At 41.1% G+C, this 15,811-nt stretch overlaps 1 protein-coding gene across 1 annotated transcript; it reads left to right on the forward strand.

The window, feature by feature from the left end:
* Positions 1-7,763: 7,763 nt before the first annotated feature.
* Positions 7,764-15,506, forward strand: LOC144456787 (protegrin-2-like). The gene is made up of 4 exons (XM_078152452.1): positions 7,764-8,014; positions 9,431-9,526; positions 12,956-13,041; positions 14,654-15,506. Exons 1-4 carry the CDS (start codon positions 7,829-7,831, stop codon positions 14,901-14,903), a joined length of 618 nt encoding a protein of 205 aa, XP_078008578.1. The 5' UTR covers positions 7,764-7,828; the 3' UTR covers positions 14,904-15,506.
* The last annotated feature ends 305 nt before the right edge of the window (positions 15,507-15,811 follow it).

Here is a 15,811-nt window from a genome sequence, read left to right on the forward strand (position 1 = left end):
GTCATTTAACCCTATTTGCTTCAGTTTCCTCATCTGTAAAATGAGCTGGAGAAGGAATAGCAAACCACTCCAGTATTTTTACCAAGAAAATGTCAAATGGGGTCATGAAGAGTAAGACATGACTGAAAATGACTGAACAATAAGAATGTGTCAGACACAGTGCTGGGTGCTTAAGATACAAAGTGACAACAGTCCCTCCTCTCCAGGAGCTTGTATTCTATCTGGAGAGAGAATATGTGCATCTAAAATATATTCAGAGCAAATACAAAAGAAATGCAAGGGCACTAGCAGTGAGAGGAATCAGGAAAGGCTTGATGTAAGAGGTGGTGTATAAGTTCTTGAAGGCAGTAAAGGATTTACAGAAACAGAAGACAGAGTATGATGGGGGAGGAACAGCTGGAAGGTGGAGTGAGGGAAGGGAAGTGATATATAATGAGGCAAAATAAAAACAAAAACAAAACAAAAAAACCAACAAGGTAGAATGGGGTCAGGTTGTGAAGACCTTTAAAAGCAAAACAGAGGAGCTTGTATTGTATCCTAGGGACAATAAAGATCCAGTAGAACTTATTGGCAAAGGAAGTGACTTGGTCAAACCTTTGGCAGCTGTTTGAAGAACAGTTTGGGGTGAGGAAAGACTCAAAGCCCAGAGAGCCTTGCTCCTTACACTCAGCAAAATGACAACAAAGGCCAAAGATTAGAACAGACAAATTTGTGTTTTTTTTCTTAGTTAAAATATGCTCTTTAAGATCAAACAAATGGGAAAAGGACCCACATGTACAAAAATATTCATAGCAGCTCTTCTGTGGTGGCAAAGAATTGGAAATTGAGAGGATGCCCATCAACTGGGGAATGGCTGAGCAAGTTGTGGTATATGAATGTAATGGAATACTATTGTGCTATAAGAAATGATGAGCAGGACGACTTCAGGAAAACCTGGAAAGACTTGTATGGTCTGATGCTGAGTGAAGTGAGCAGAACCAAGAGGACTCTGTACACAATAACAGCCATGCTATGCAATGACTAAGATTGTTAAACTGAACCTTTCTCAGCATTATGAGGATCTAAGACATCTCCAGAGGCCTTGGGATGGAAAACACTGTCCACATCCAAAGAAAGAACTATGCAAGTCGAATTGCGGTCACTTATTTTTACCTTCTGTTGAGTTTTGTTTCATCTTTCTGATGGTTCTTCCTATTGGTTTTAATTTTTACTTACAACTTCACTAATGTGAAAATATGTTTAATGGGTATGTAAATGTAAAGCCTGTATCAGATTGTTCGCCATCTTGGGGAGGGTGGGGGAGAAGGAGGGAGAGAAAAAATTTTAACTCAAAAGCATATGGAAGTGATTGTTGATAAATCAAAATAAATTAATAAAATTTTAAAAAAATTTAAAATATGCTCTTTATTGGATTACTCATCTCAAAATAAAGTTACAACTTCCTTTCTATTAAAAATTGGAGAAAAGTTTCTTTTTAATAAAAACAAATTGAAACCAATAATAAACACTTCTACTAATAACCATATGATTTGTATAGCAACAGAAAACAAGCACTTAGAGACCTCTTCATCTTCTTTGACCCCATTAGTATTTTAAGATTACAATAAATTATTGCAAGGGCATCCTCTGTCATTTGTTTTTGTTTTATGTTCTTTAAAATAGGAGTGCCATCAGGTAGAGCCAGAAACATGAAACATAGAAACCTGTTACCTCTACTTTTAAAAATTAGTCATTGTCTTATTGAATAATAATTTCAATCTTTCAAAATACTCATGATTCCAGTGATGTGGGTACATTTCTTCCATCAGGCAAATTGCACCCCTTTCATGCCTTAGAATATGGTTTCACAATTTTTTTTTTACCCAAATTTATCACCATGGAAAGATCTCCATGGATGGATGGAGAGTGAAGTCAGCAGAGCCAGGACACCAATAAACACAGTGACTGAAGTCAATGGAAAGAATGACAAACCAAAAAAATGAAAGTAAATATCCCAAAAGTATAAAGAAGCAGCAGTACTGGAATGGAAACATAGGGGAGGACAGCCCCAAGCCACCCCTTCATAGAGATTCGAGGTTCACAGAGGTTGGTACAGGAAGAATAGACAAATTTGAAGCTAGGCACATTAATGCATTGTTAGTGGAGCTGTGATTTGGCCCAGCCAAAATTACAATGATGTGAAAAGAGAGACTAAAATGTCTACATCCTTCAACACAGAGATCCCACTGCTAGATAAGTACCCCAAAGATGTGAATGACAAAAAGAAAAGTGCCATACACACCAAAAAGTTTATGGCAGCACTTTTTATAGAAGCAAAGAACTGGGCGGGGGGGGGGGTTGACCATCACTTGAGAGAATGGATAAACCAATTATGGTATATGGATATAATGGAATATGCTAAATATGATAAATACAATAGAGAAACATGGGAAGAATTATATGAACTGATGTGGAATAAAGCAAGTAGAACCAGGAAAACAATATGTGCAATGACTACAACAACATACATGGAAAGAATAACAATGATAAAACAATTGAAACCGGATGCAATGCAATTATAATGACCCAGCTTGGCCCCAAAGATGAAACATGATAAGACCATATCCCTGCTTTTTTCCCCCCCAAAACTCGTGAGTTTATAGATGTGGAACATTGCATAAAACATCAGAATTTTGATATCTTGCTTAGTTTTGATGCATGCTTCCCTCACCCCTACCTTACAATTCCTTTCTTATAAGTAATGACTCTGGGTGGGATTCAATGGGAATTATAGGTTATATAGAAACAAAAGATATCAATACAATGTATATTAAATAGTAATAATAATAATAAAGATAATGCTGAGGTTGTGAACCTGGTAGATTGGAAAGATGTGGGTGAGTCCAATAGAAACAGGGAAGTTTGGAAGGAGAATGGGTTTGGAGAAAAGATGATTTTATTTAACCGAGTGAATAAGTCACTGAACCACTCTGGGTATCAGTTTCCTTATGTGTAGAATGAGAAGACTGCGCTTGCTGATTTTTGAGGTCTCTTCCGTCTCTAACTCTATGAATCTATCTTATGATCCCAAATCACTTAACTTCTCTGAGGTTCAATTTCCTCATCTGCAAACTGGAGATAATACCAGTTGTACCCACCTGGCAGGGTTGCTATGAGGACCAAATAAGATATAAGTGTCCACTAACCTCCCAGAACTACTGTAAGGAAAGTGCTATGTTACCCTTAGAGTACTATTAAAATGTGAATAATTTTTCTCATCCCATCGGTTAACAAGTGTTTAGGGTTCCCATTTAGGACTTTGCAAAGGTGGTCTAGAGGTTTGTGTTATTGCATTGCACAATAAATAACTGCCCAATTACATTACAAATATGTATTTCCCTCTGTGACAAGTATGGGCATATTTGAAACATTATAGGTTTGTTTCTTCAGATTTCAAAACCTACATGAATGCAATAATTTCGGTGTTCTTGCAGCAATGACAGCAAACTCTGGCCATTCCTAATTAAGTGAAATGTGTTATCAAATTGGTTTCCAAACTGCAATATACATGATTTTACTTTAGATACATTTTTTATTTAACAAAGTAGGGAAGAAAAAGGGGGCAAAGGGAGGAAAAGTGAACAAAGCATATGGTAGAAAGCAAAGATTCCCAGTGGATGATCAGATGCATGTGCATGCCCTTATTTGTGTTTTGTTTACCACACTAGAGTGGCTCCCTCATTCTCCTTTGTTACCCTGTAATTATACTTCATCAGCTGTACAATCATGTGATCAAAACTGTTATGAACATTTTCATTCTTATAATGCAAATGTGAGGATACATGAAAACAAGGCTCACTGAATATTATGTTATTGTTGTTCTGTTGTTTTAGTTATATCTGACTCTTCATGACCCCATTTGGGGTTTCCTTGGCAAAGATACTGGAATGGTTTGTCATTTCCTTCTCCAGCTCATTTTACAGATGAGGAAACTGAAGCAAATAGGGTTAAATGACTTGCCCAGGATCACACAGCTAGTGTGTATCTGAGGGCAGATTTGAATTCAGGAAGATGAGTCTTCCTAACTTCAAACCCTGCACCACCTAGCTGCCCTATACACATTATGAGTTATCTTAAAAATCATCACAGACTGGGGCAGCTAGGTGGCCCAATGGATACAGCACTCACTTGGAATTCAGGAGGACCTGAGTTCAAATCCAGCCTCAGTCACATAACAGTTACTAGCTATATGATCCTGGGCAAGTCACTTAATCCCATTGCCTAACTCCCCCCCAAATCATCATGGACCATCGCAAATGTTCCACAGAAACAAATCTTATATTGCCTGTCATTGAAGCATTCCATTTAGATTTATCCTCCACTCGTGTTACTATTCTCCTGTCTGGCAGATTTTCAGATAATCTGGTTGTCAACACTGGCCAGTCATTGAGTAGAGTTTCAGTAGAAACATTCTGTGAGAGTGTAGCCAGTGTGGCCATGGCAGAACAGAAGAAAGTAACTTTTGGAGAGATTATTTTATTACGAAGATTAGTTTATTTATAAACATTGCTAAAAACTAAAGCAATTTATGCAATTTAACTTTAGGCATATTTTTTATTTAACACAGTGATTGACATTAGCCAGTAGGGAAAGGAAAAGACTGGGAAAGCTAGGAAAAGGGAACAAGCATTTGTATAGCATCTTCTATGTGCTAGGCACCGAGCTGAATGCTTTTCCGAATGTGATCTCCTTTGATCCCCGCATCTCAATGAGGTAGGTATTATTATCCCCATTTTACAGTTGAGGAAACTGAGACAAACAAGGATTAAGTGAGTAAATGCCCAGGGTCTCATAGCCAGGAAGTGTCTGAGGCTGGATTTGAACTTAGGTTTTCCTGACTCCAGGCCCAGTGTTCTATCCACTGTGACCCCAGCTTTCTAGTAAAACTTTTAATTAAATAACAAAATTTTAATTAAACAATAAATAGTAAATATTTTATAGCATAACAAACTGTTCATGTTCATCAGTTAATTAGGTAACCATATCTTCCAGAGTTCAAATACATTAGCAATGTCAATGTTTTTCTTTAGGAAAGTGTCCTAATGTCTGTTTTTAAGAACGAAGTTGCTTGGAGAAAAACACATTTGCAATAATTGTATTGATACGGTATTGTTATATTTTTAATGAGTAGTGAACATTAAAATGATTTTTTTTTAAATTATAGCAGCTCCAATGGATCTTTGGATAAGGACTGGAAGTGTGAAAAAACGTTGAAATGTGATAATGAGGAATCTCAAAATATTTATTCAGATTCAGCGTACTGCAATGAGGAAATTAGTAGAAAGTCATTCAATAGGTCACACTACTGAAATAATAAACAAAGATGTTCAAGATAACTTGAATTCTAATGAGTGTGAAAAAAGGAGGTACAATGAAGAATATATTAAAGTTTTGCTTTTTTTTAAGTAATATTTTTTTTCCAGGGTTACACCCTGGGATGAGCTATTTCAGTTGGCTGTTTTCAAAGGGTTCTTTCACAGGGACCTCCTCCTGCTGGGATCCAGATGGTCTTTGCTCCTGGCTAAAGACTTGACATTCCATTGCCGAGGCATCCTGGAACTAAAATGAAATAAATTTTTTTAAAATCTAAGTGACATTTATGCTTTGCAATTAGATGAGATAATTGTATTTACAATATGGCTGTTTTAATTATACCTGTAAGAAATCTACACAATGATAAAGAGTGGAAGAGAATATGCTATTTTGTCCTCAGTTAATACCACTGGGGAAGACATTCTTAATCTAATTAATTCATGCTTTGTAGGAAAACAAATCTTTTGGTCCTCTTTTGTGGAACTTGCACAGATATAGCAAAATGGATGACTAGGAAATATTGGGGACCTGTTTCATCAATAAAAAACGAATATGAATACAGCATGGACACACTGGAGCACACACAAACAAGTTTAAACATCAAGTGCGGGCCACCACAACCTAAAAGCACATTATATGATACTGTAAAAAGAGTTAATTTCTTCAAAATCAAGGCCCACTAACTCTCGAATGCTTACTATCTTATGCAGAAAGACGAGCAACAAGCATTTTTCATTTAGTGGCTTTCCTATGGCAGTTATCACTTGTCCATTTGACTAAGAGAAGAGTTCATTGTCTTCTTCACTGAACTTTTCACCCAAACAAATGTACAAATGATATGATGTGGCCACTAAGATGAATATGTTTAGCAGACATTTTTTCAAAAATTAACAAACTCAGCACATCATTACTGGGTGCAACTAAAAACATACTGACTGCTCAAGATGAGTATAAAGTATGATTAGGAAATTAAAACTGGGAACTACAAAATTGAGAATAGGCCTGTCACATTCCATAATTTTTACTGACATCACATAATTTCTTGTTAGAAAATGACCTATCTTTGGGTCTGGCTGTCAAGAAAGACATAGATGATCATCTGAAAATTTTAGAACTGACTTTCAATGAATTTGAAAGTTCCAATAAACTAAATTAAATTCATAAACTACTTGATATGCCTTTTATATTCTGACTAATGAATTGACAAAAGATGAAAAAGAAAACTTAATTGACATATCAACAGATTTTAGACATTCAAAAATGATAGCCTTAAATATTCTTACTTAAATAAAAAATGCACGTCCATCAAGACAGCTTGTAAAATTCTCCACATTTTTTTTTTACCATTTTCCACATACGTTAATATTCTGACCTGTGAGTGAAATGGATGTAAGACTGCACAAAGTTGTCAGCCTCGTGATTTTGTGCACCTCTGCCTCACTTAAATCCCATTCATGTGCAAGTCAAGACATCACACTTTTGGTGTCGTTGGTCCTTTCCAAGAATGAAGAATGAACAATTTATATGAGAAAGCATTTTCACTTTACTTTTGTTTGAAATCAAAATACAGAAATAAAATCTATGTGGAAACAGATTTAAGACTGGATTTGTCTGGAGTTGAGCCAAACAGTGCAAACCTCCTTTGTTTAAATAAAAAAGTCCAACATCAAGAGTAAGTTTATATGTCATTATTATACTATGTTAAACATCTTCTAAGTTGTAATTTATTTAATTAAAAATGCTGCTTATGTTTAACAAATTTTTCATAATGAAGAAATTCAACACAAAATCTTGCAAAGAATAGGAAGCATTTGAGATCTTGCTGGGTTACTTCTTTTAAAAATCTTACAGAATTGGGGCAGCTAGGTGGCTCACTGGATAAAGTATCAGCCCTGGATTCAGAAGAACCTGAGTTCAAATCCAGCCTCAGACCAAACACTTGACAGCTACTAGCTGTGTAACCCTGACCCCAATTGCCTATAAAGAAAAAAAAGAGAAAAAAAATAAAAACGACCTTCGTGGTATATCATCCCCTCTGAGGTGACATTCCACCAACTTGAATTCATACTTACAAGTGGGATCCCCAGAAAGCAGCTACCACTCCTGATTCTAGGATACCCTGTGGATCCTAAAAACATGGCAGAATTCTTTGTCTGGGGACTCTGAAGCACAGGATTATCTCCTCAGACTTCAAGTTTTTGCTCAGCTCCCAGCCAGAGAGGATAGATAAGCTTTTCTGCCCCTTTCTCAACCTCTCAGCAGCCCCTGTGACTCCATCAAGGTAAGAGGGTTTGAGCCACCCAGGTTTTTGCAAAAGGTACCTCCTTCCTCTTTGCCAAAGGATTAGGCAATGTGTTATGGAGAAAGAAAGCCACAGATTAAAACATCTGACCTGCCTCCCTCTGCCCTCCAGGGGCCTTAAAAGAACATCTTGGAGGGAAGGACAGACCTGGATCCCCAGCCAAGGTGCAAAAAGATGGGGAGCCTGGGGAGAAGCCTTCTGGTGCTATGTGTGGCCATCACCATTGCAACACTTTCTGCTCAGCAAAAGGAGAGACTGAGTGACCAAGAAGCTATATCCCTGTTACTAGCTACCTACAACAGAGAGTCCAACGATAATTTCATCTATGGGCTCCTTCAAACCAAATCTGTCTCTGACCAGGTAAGTCCCCTCCCCACTTGTCTCCATCTCCCCAAGCACAGAACTTTGGGTTATAGACTCCAAGTCAAAGGTGCATGCTTCCATGCAAACCTAAGGGAAGGTTTAAGGTCCACCCCTAGGGTTTAAGGTCATTCTTAAGCCATGACAGAGCATCCTCTGGGTATCTTTGAGGGAGGTTCAGTTGGAAGTAGTTCTGGTCATTGGAACAGCTGGTTTCCCACCAGGCCTCGAGCAGAATAAGGTGGTTCTAGACTCCCCTAGAAAAGCCTCCAGGGAGAAGCAACCCCAGGTTGGGGTTGGTTTTTTTTTTAAGTTTTATTGATATTTTTGCTTTTATATTAATTTCCAAAAATATTTCCCTCATCCCTCTCCATTCAGTGAGCCTTGCCTGGTGATAAGGAAAAACCATTAAGCAAAAATAATTGCTGGTAATCCTGTTTGCTAGTGCATGCAAAATTCTGCATACCTCTGCAATGAAAGGAGAGAAATGCATTTCCTCTTCATTCTTTCTCCAAGGCCAAGATTGGCCATCACTATTACATAGTATTACACTTCATTTCATGGTCATTTTCATTTAAAATTATTGTGATTGTGTATATTATTCTCCTGGTTCTCATTTTATTCATGAAACAAATATGTTTATGTTTTTCTGAATTTCTTTGAGTTATGTTTTGAAGAAGAAAAGAAATATGATTTCACATAAGGTGACAGGACTGGGAATGGGGTGGGGAATCTATTTTTCAAAGGGAATGGTGGGTGGCAAGGTGCAGTCTGTCCAAAAGAGAGGACAATGCTTACTGTGCAAGGTAAAGAGCTCATTCTAGTCTGAAAACATGACAGTCTAATAAGTGCTGGGGGAGGGGAGAGTGTTCCTGGACTACCACTGCCCATAGGGGCAGTTCCTACCCAGAGGCAGAGCAAATGGCTGTCCACATGTGATGGAAGAGTTCCCTGCGCCCAAATATTCCCCAGTGCCTTCCTGTGATAGCTGTGGTTTCCATCTGAATCCCTCTTCTTAGTGGAGGTGGGTTTTCCAGAAGGCTAAAACTCACCTATGTCATAAGGCAGCTCAACTGTACCTGTTGCCCCATTTGGAGAAGAGAAATTGAGGGTTTTCATCTTTTCTAGCAGGGGACTGTTAGAGGATGAATGGCTTTGGTGGAGGAGGAGAGAAGCCTGAACAGGGGGTGCAAGGTCATGCAAGAATTTAAACTGGGCTTCAAACCCAGGCCTTCATTCACCACACTACCTCCCAATAGGAGAATACTGGGGCTTAGAAGCTAGGGGAGGGCAAAAAGAGGGCAAAGATCTGAATCCTAGAGGAGTCTTCAAAACCAGACTTTGTCTATGTCACATGGCCCAGGATCATCCTCACTCCTCTCACCCCTTCCCTTCCTTCAACTCTCTCACTCCCAGGCTGAGAAACGGATCCTGAGTTTTACCATCCAGGAAACTAAGTGCCTTAAATCAGAGAATCAGAACCCTGACCAGTGTGAATTCAAAGAAGGTGGGGTAAGTACTCCTTACTGAGCCTAGGATACCCCCAGTCTCCCCCTACAAAAAAAAGGTTAATGCTAACACCCAAGGATTCAGGAGCAAGTTTTGATCCAGCTTTGCAAATGGGCTGCTAACCTCAAGCCTAATTCTCCATCTAAGCTTGAGCAGATATCAAAGTAATTTACTAATCCTTCTACTTTGGGAAGGGAAGGGAATGGTTTCAGGCAGTCAGGCTGGTAACAATTGTGCTGAACGAAGATGGGGTCTGATACACGCTGCTTTTTCACATCTTGTTTTCTAAAATGAGTTGATTTTTTTTTCAGCCAAAGACAAGGTTTATTAGAATATCTGTCATATTGGGCAGACTCTTAAGGAGACTGAACATTAGTAAGCTATTGGCTAGATTTTAAGAATCTGAGCAATGGCTAAATTATAAGAATCTAAGCAAATGAGTTGATTTTGAAGGGAACATAGCAAAGGAAAGCTCTATCTCACTTTGCATCTCAGGGTTCTAGCTCCTATAGCTTCAAAAAGAACTCATTAAAATGTAATCTGACTGATGAGAATGCTAGGACCCAGAGCCAGAGGGCAATCTAGTATCAATACCGTAGTTATCATATATTATATGGTAAGAAACCCAGCACACTATGACAATAGTAGCAATAATTCACAATCATTTAGCAATTTTTTTTTACAACAAGCCTATGAGGAAGGTGGTGCCAATAAGATTCTCTCCATTAAATTTTTTCCCCTTTTTATAGATGAGGAAACTAAGGGTCACAGAGGAGAAATAACTTACTCAAAGTCACATAACTAATAAATATCATGCAAAGGGTGTGAACCCTGCAGGGTTTTCTGACTCCAAGACCAAGACTCCCTTCACTGTCCTGCTGTACCCAGTTATAACACAAATGTGACATCTGTTTGTTTTACTCAGTTCATTGTAGAGGGAGAGAGCAGTCACATGAGTTAAAATCTAGTCAAGAGGATGCGAATAACACAGAATATAATAAATGTAATAACTCAGAATATGATAGCTAAATCACTTGCCAGGGGGTACTGCTTTGATCAATAAACACTTAAGTGCCTGCTGTGTGCCAGGTACTGTGCTGTGTTCTTTGCCAAGAAGCAAGAAAAAAAACCCCAAAACCCAGTCCCTGCCCTGCATATAATTTAATGGGAGAGACAATATGCAAACAAACACATAGAAAGAAGGAAAGCACTGGGTTTAAGATGAAGTAGGGAAGGCTTCCAGTAGAAGGTGAGTTTTTAATTGAGATTTAAGAAAGCTGATCCCTTCTTGCCTGGACCACACTGGACTCTGAACCTTTCATTAGACCACTACATTGCTGCTGGCCATTGGAGGGCAATCAAAGCCTGAAAGCTGTACTGAGAAGGGTTTGTTTTGGTTTGGGTTTTTACTACTTTTCGTTATCTTCTGGGAGGTGGTTCTCCCCAGTGCACATGATACCACTGTCTGAATTTACATCCACCAGACCTAGAACATGGAGAGGATGGGGAGTGAAAGGGAATGATAATAAGGATAATACTAAGGAATGAAGAGACTGCTGGAACTGCCACTATTATTCCCTGGGAATTTCCCTGGACCCTGGGACACCTTCCCACTTCCAGCTAGGATCTCAGAACCTGGTCAGTCTCCAGTTAACTTTGATTCCATTTCAGGAGACTTTGGGGCTCTTGCATTAGAGAAAGCAGCATAAGGCAATGGAAAGAACCCAGGATTGGGAGCCTGAGGCTCTAGGCTTGAATCTTACCTCTGTCTCTTCCCACTTGTATGACTGTGGCCAAGTCACTTAGCCATTTGGGGCCTCTTCTGTTTCTCTGCCTCTATAAAATGAGGAGAGAGGAGGAAAGTGATAGAAGACTAGCAATAGAGAGGACCTTAGAAGTTATCTAACCCAACTCTCCCATTGTAGATATGGGAAAACTAAGGCCCAGAGAGAGGAAGTCACTTGGCCAAGGTTACAGAAGAAGGTAGGGGCATGAACTCTAAGGTCCTTTCCCATCTCTGAATCCCTTTTGACCCAACCAAGGGTCCTTGAACAGGTCACTCTTGTTCTTCGCCTATAAAATAAGATACTAATATTGTACTACCTATGTTGCAGAGTTGTGATGCTTTAAGATTTACATGGTACTATAAAATATTACATCATTGGGGCAGCTAGGTAGCACAGTGGAGAGAGCACTGGCCCTGGATTCAGGATGACCTGAGTTCAAATCTGGCCTAGGACACTTGACACTTACTAGCTGTGTGACCCTGGACAAGTCACTTCACCCCATTGCCTTGCCAAAAAAAAAGAAAAAAACATATCACATCATTGTATCCTCACAGCAACCCTAGAAGGTTTTATTATCCTCACTTTGCAGATGAAACCTGAGGCTAAATAGCTAAGTGACTTGCCCAGCATCACATAGCTCATTCATGTCTGAGGCTGGATTTGAATTCAGATCTTCTTGACCCAGGTCCTACACTCTAGCTGCTGGGTCACCTAGCTCCACCTAGCTGCCTCTTGGATACAAAGGACTATAAAAGGGATACCAAAAGCCTCAGTTTAGCTTCAGGCTATTAAAGATTAAGAAATTTCAGGGATTAAAGTTACTAAAGCTTAAAGCTGCACTAAGAATTTTGGGATACTCTATAGAATGTCAGTGAAGGTTTTCATGGTGATGGCCATTTTGCTCGGTTGCTCATGTATTAATATTTATTATTATACATCTATACTTGCAAACATAGGGAACAGCAGGGTGATGATTGGTGACCTGTCAGTGCCCCAACCCTGGTGAGCAGAGAGGTCACACTCAGCATCCTGTCTCCACCTACCAGGTAGCCCAGCTCCCTCGAATGCCTTCGGAAACATACCTATGCCTGAGAGTCAAGAGTCTCTCAAGATGGCCTCATGAGACCCTTGGTCAATCAGAAGGAATTTTGTGGTTGTTCTTTTTCTTTTTGTAAAAATATGTATTGATCTCTCGTGTCTTTACATCCCCTTTGTTTCCCAATATATCCCTTCCCAATCTTCCACCTAGAGAACAACCCTTTATAAGGGGGGGGGGGGAATGGAGTTTTTCAGAGTTCAGCGGAACTAACCAACTCAATTGAGCATGACAGTCTATGCCTCATTCCAGGTCCTTAGTCCTCCGCGGCTTCAAAGAAGGGAGGGAAGTCCATTCGTGTAGTGTGGACCAAGTCTGGTCATTATAAATTCTCATTATTCATTTTCCATTCCCACTGTTGCAGTGATGATGTATGTCTTTTCTCTTTTCCTGCTTACTTCCCTTGGAATAAGTTCCTAGGTTTCAAATCTGAGAAAATTCCATAAGCCAAGCAGCCAGGCCAGATGGGGAAAGTCAGGAGAGTCTGATTCCTAAGGGAACAGAGCCACTAATGCCTCAGTTACTACCTTTTGTTCTTTGTCCTTGTAGCTGGTGAGAGACTGCTCAGGAGAGATTTTATCTGAGCAACGTCCCCCCCCGTGGTTCTTGTCTCTTGTGACTCTGCGACTGCACAGGTGAGTCTTAGAACTTGATGCTTTGGGATAGAAAGGAAGAGTGTGCTCCTGACCTTGACCTTTCCACCTTCCCCTTTTCCCAAGGAATTTTTTTCCCCTGAGGTCAGAAAGGAGGCTGGGGGAGGAGTGTGCAGCTCTAACTTCCCAGGATATGTTCTCGTTACTCCCTGAAATCCTACCACGCACAAAAGGGAGCAAGCTTCTCTTGCTTGGCCCCAGGGGTCAGAAACAATGGGTTGAAGATTCCAAGAAACCACTTTAGGCACCAGGAAAAGGGGGGGGGGAGTCAGGTAGCCCACAAAATCAGGAGAGGCTGCTTCAGGAAGCAGTGAGCTCCTCATTACTGGAGCTGTAGGGGACCTCTGTGGGCCCTTCCAACACTGAGTTTCTGTCTAATGAATTTTTACTACAGCAAAAAAAAAAAGGGGGGGGGGAATAATCTGCCAATGGTGACCAGAAGACGAGAGATGCTGTTAGATGTTGCCTATCCTGCCTGCCTTTAATTAAGGCCAGGCCTTCCTACTCAAGGGAAGTTGAGACCAAAAAAGACACGTAAGTCAACAAAAAGCCCCACCCTCCAACTCATCCTCTTATTGCTCTGGGAATTCCCATCTATTATCATGTGATCAGGTCCCTTTCTGGCAAGGAAAGAAAGCCATCTTGGACCTTCTTGGCATATAATGGGTACTGAAATTCATTGTTCAGTTGTAGGTACTGAAGGCTTCTACTAGTCCTTAAGTGACCAGAGGGCTTCTTCCTGCTAATTGGAGCCTCTCTCCTCCACTCTTCTTGGTGTCTGCCTCAGGTCCTTCCTGGCTATGGGCTGCCATGCTGAGATTTCTTTTGAAGGACTTGGAGTACATACCCAATCTACTCTTTCTGGGTCATTTTTTTTCTTCTTTTCTTTTCTTTTCTTTTCTTTATTCCCTACCCTCCCCCCCTTTGGCAGTTAGGAATAAGTGACTTGCCCAGGGTCACACAGCTAGTAAGTGTCAAATGTTTGGTCTGAGGCTGGATTTGAACTCAGGTCCTCCTGACTTTAGGGCCAGTGTTTTATCCACTGCGCCACTTAGCTGCCTCTTTCTGGGTCATTTTCACTACTTCCTTGGACCCCTCCTTTGAGACCAAGCCCCACATTCTCACTCCTTCCCCTAGCCCTATAATTCATTCAACAAGCTTTTCAAAGCATATTAAAACCCTACTCTCAGAAAAGAGTCTGTGATCAGTCTTCACCATTCTTCAATCTTCTCATTGTAGCTTTTGGTTTCCTTTCCTTGTCATTGGCATTGCTAACCTGAGCTCCTGATGGAGAGTAAAGAATGTGCCCCCGAAAGGATCCTAAGAGCAGAAGGGATTTGGGGGGGTATTTGGGGGGAAAGCCTTCCCAAAATTATACCTCCTCAGTCTAGGCAACTTATCTGCTCTGCCTATGGGTGAGGAGAACCCTGGACATTCAGAATAGTAGGCCTAGCCCCAGCCATACACTGACACGACTTATGAATTCCAGCAAGGTCTCCAAGACATCCTAATAGTCCTATACACCTGTATACCTGGGAGGTCTTCTGCCTTCATGAAGACATAATCACTGTTTGTGTGCTTCTTTCTCCCACAGGAGGCTCAAGCCCAGGAAGTGTCAGATGCTGATCCATTACCAGCCTCTGCTGGTGGAGGCCGAGGAGGCCGTGGAGGCCGTGGAGGCCGTGGAGGCCGTGGCGGCCGTGGTGGCCGTGGCGGCCGTGGAGGCCGTGGAGGCCGTGGAGGCCGTGGAGGCCGTGGAGGCCGGGGAGGCCGGGGAGGCCGTGGCGGCCGAGGCGGCCGTGGAGGTCGAGGAGGCCGTGGCCGCAGAGGAAGACGTGATGTAGAGAGTGAAGTACCAGATATCTTTCTAGACAGACAAAGGGGGCCTCCTTTTGGAGATCCTTTTAATCCGTTCCCCAGGCCGGGGCCTAGACCCTTCCCCAGGCCTCGGCCTCAACCTGGGCCCTTCCCCAGGCCTCGGCCTCGACCTGGGCCCTTCCCCAGGCCTCAGCCTCGACCTGGGCCCTTCCCCAGGCCTCAGCCTCAACCTTTTCCCAACCCTCCGTTTGACCCCGATCAGCCTGACCCCAATCAGCCTGACCTTGATTACCTTTAATTTAGCTTGACCCCAGCCTGGGCCTGCTTTTAGCCTAAGCTCATCCTTGGCTAAGCTCTCACTTTAGATTCCTTTGTCATGTCCAGAAATCCTTCCTTAGCCCAGGCCACTAAACCCAATTCTTCAATGAGTTCCAAGATTTGAACCCACAGATCCAGTAGGAGCAGAAAAGGTACAAATAGGGATCAAATGCAAGAAGACATCCAAGAACCCAAAGAAGAGGCTGGACTGTGGACTGGTAGAGGGCAGGGACTGTCCAACCATCATTGCAGCATTCCAAGCAGACAGAAATCAAATAAAGCCTTTGTGATAGCAATAATCATTCCAACAACCTCTTACCTCCTGGTCTTCTTGTCTCCTGTTTCCTCCCAAGTCCAATCTATCCTGATTACATATACACATCAATTTTCCTAAAGTGGCATAGGAAGGAAAGGAGGAAGGGAGGGAGAGAGGGAAGGAATAAGCATTTCTATCACACCTACTATGTGCCAGGCACAAAGTGCTAAGCACTTTACAAATATTAGCTCATTTGATCCGTACAACAGCCCTGGGAGGTAGGTGCTGTTATTATTCCCATTTTACAACTGAAGAAACTGAAGTAACTTGTCTAGGGTCATACAGAGTTAAGTATCTGAG

Source organism: Phascolarctos cinereus, unplaced genomic scaffold (assembly GCF_003287225.1).
Source record: "Phascolarctos cinereus isolate Bilbo 61053 unplaced genomic scaffold, phaCin_HiC Scaffold_4;HRSCAF=312, whole genome shotgun sequence".
NCBI lineage: Eukaryota > Metazoa > Chordata > Mammalia > Diprotodontia > Phascolarctidae > Phascolarctos > Phascolarctos cinereus.